The 2,361-nt window shown below is 57.2% G+C and overlaps 1 protein-coding gene across 1 annotated transcript in view; it reads left to right on the plus strand.

The window, feature by feature from the left end:
• Window positions 1–444: 444 nt before the first annotated feature.
• LOC105530809 overlaps window positions 445–2,361 on the plus strand; it is a 14,551-nt gene continuing 12,634 nt past the window's right edge. The window contains exons 1-3 of the mRNA XM_011968497.1: window positions 445–492; window positions 787–927; window positions 1,494–1,622. Coding sequence (XP_011823887.1) covers window positions 445–492; window positions 787–927; window positions 1,494–1,622 — 318 coding nt within the window. The remainder of the gene's footprint in view (window positions 493–786; window positions 928–1,493; window positions 1,623–2,361) is intronic.

Consider the following 2,361-nt stretch of genomic DNA (forward strand, 5'->3'; position numbering starts at 1 on the left):
GTCACGCGTGTCAGCCCTGAGCACTGAAACTGCCCCCACAGGTCCTGGATTCCTCCCTGTATCCACGACGGCCTCCGCTTCCGTCAGTGCTCCCCGCGGTCCCCGGTCCTGGGCCTGGACGGCTGCTTGGGGGAGGCAGCAGTGGCCACGGGGTCTCTGACCTGCAGCAGGAGACACGGGGAGGCTTGGGCCTCTGAACCCACATAGAGCAGAACTGCGGCCCCAAGAAAGGGAAGGTTTCAGCAGAGGAGGCCGGTGGCAAGAGAGGTGAGGGCTTGAGGGGCCCCCTGTGGGGCCTGGAGTGTGGAGGCCCATCGGGGGCCTGGCAGGGACCCCGAACCAATAGTGAGGTCCTGCAACAGCTGGCGTAAGGTGAGGAGACTCCCAGGTCTAGTAAAGTTCACAGGGGCCTCTGACCCCCCTCCAAGAGGAAGCTGGAGTCACATGACGCTGTCCTGCCGGGGTCCTGGAGAGAAGGCTCCTTATCCCCCAGTGCGTCCGCCCGCCCTGAATGTATAACTTCACGTTCAGAAATTTGTTACCCCCTCCTCAGACCTCACACAATTCACAAATTTCCAAGCAGGAAACAAACTTCTAAGAAAGCAGAACCCCTGAGTCCAGCAGGTCAAGGAGCCGGAGAAGACCCCGCTAAGGCCTGTCAGAGACGGTACCCGGCATCCAGACGTCACTCCACAAACGGTCATGTAAGAGAGCAGGAACCACACTTCCCAAGCCTTCGTCACCACCAAAAACATCAGCTTCCCGGAAACCTGACACACGATCAAGGAGGAGCACGGTGTGAAGTCAGCCGTGACCCACATCCGCAGCGAGACCTCCGTGCCCGACCATGTCGTCTGGTCCCTGTTCAACACCCTCTTCATGAACACCTGCTGCCTGGGCTTCATAGCGTTCGCCTACTCCGTGAAGGTGCGTATGGCCCCAGGGAACGCTCAGAGGGTCCCGGTGAGCCTGGAGCTCCACCTGCCCAGAAGCTGCCTGGGGTGGGGACTCGTGTGTCCCTGTGAGTGTGAGTTTGTGTGCACCTCTGTCCCGTGTGTGCCCACGTCAGTAGCTTTGTCTGTGTAATCTGTGTGTGTGTGGCTTGGGGAATCCGCCCAGTGCAGGTCTAGGAGGAGGCTCCAGGAGGCTGGCTGGCTCAGAGTTTGTCCCCAGCGATCCACTAGCCCAGAGCAATTCTCCCTACAGCCCAATACCAGAAATTACACCCTCACCTTCCAGACTGGCACCCAGGCTCTCCCAGAAAGTGAGAAGGGAACTCACAGGCGATTTCACCCCGTGGTGGGGAGAACAGCCTGTGCCGGGGCCCAGGCAGAAGGAGGATGAGCCTGAGGCTCCTGGAGAGTCTGAGCCTGAGTGAGGAAGGGGAGGAGGTGGTCCCTGATCTCAGAGTGGGGAGGAGCCGGGGGGAGTGGGAGCCACAGCACGTGGCTCTCAGCTGAGGGATCCTGGTCCCCCACTGTCTCCTCCCACAGTCTAGGGACAGGAAAATGGTTGGCGACCTGACTGGAGCCCAGGCCTGTGCCTCCACCGCCAAGTGCCTGAACATCTGGGCCCTGACTGTGGGTATCCTTGTGACGACTGCACTCACCATCCTTTCACCAGTAGTTCTGTGATAATATTCCAAGCAATTTCTCAGATGACAAAGAATCTCCAAGGCCAGTAGTAGCACCTAGGTACTCACCATCCACTGCTGGTCCTGCCCCCGGAGCCGCATCCTGTGTCAGCCCATTATCCTCACACACTTTTCCACAGTGGCATTCAGTAAAGTGCAGGTGTTTCTGGTGCTGTGGAAGGCAGGATACAGTGTCAGGAAAAAAGGCTCAAATCTGCCTGAAAGTGTCCAGTGTTTAAGCTTCTATATAAGCCAAGAGGAAAGATGGCTTAGCAGTGAACGGAGAGCAGTGAACAGAAAGCAGCTGTTTGTTCCCTTCCTCCTCCAACCACCCGGCGTCAGAGATAAGAGGGTTCCTAGAGGCAGCAAAGTTCTGCTGCGTTTGAATCCCAAATTTCTTGCTCACGCCTAAGCCATTATATGAAGCCACAAAGAAGAGGAAAGAAGGAGACGCTCCTCTAGGAGGCTGACCAGGAGAAGGCTTTCTTTTTTCTTTTTTTTTTTTTTTTTTTGAGATGGAGTCTCGCTCTGTCGCCCAGGCTGGAATGCAGTGGCAGGATCTCGGCTCACTGCAAGCTCCGCCTCCCGGGTTCACCCCATTCTCCTGCCTCAGCCTCCCGAGTAGCTGGAACTACAGGCGCCCGCCACCACGCCCGGCTAGTTTTTTGTATTTTTTAGTAGAGACGGGGTTTCACCGTGTTAGCCAGGATGGTCTCGATCTCCTGACC

Source organism: Mandrillus leucophaeus, unplaced genomic scaffold (genome assembly GCF_000951045.1).
Source record: "Mandrillus leucophaeus isolate KB7577 unplaced genomic scaffold, Mleu.le_1.0 Scaffold845, whole genome shotgun sequence".
Taxonomy (NCBI): Eukaryota; Metazoa; Chordata; class Mammalia; order Primates; family Cercopithecidae; genus Mandrillus; species Mandrillus leucophaeus.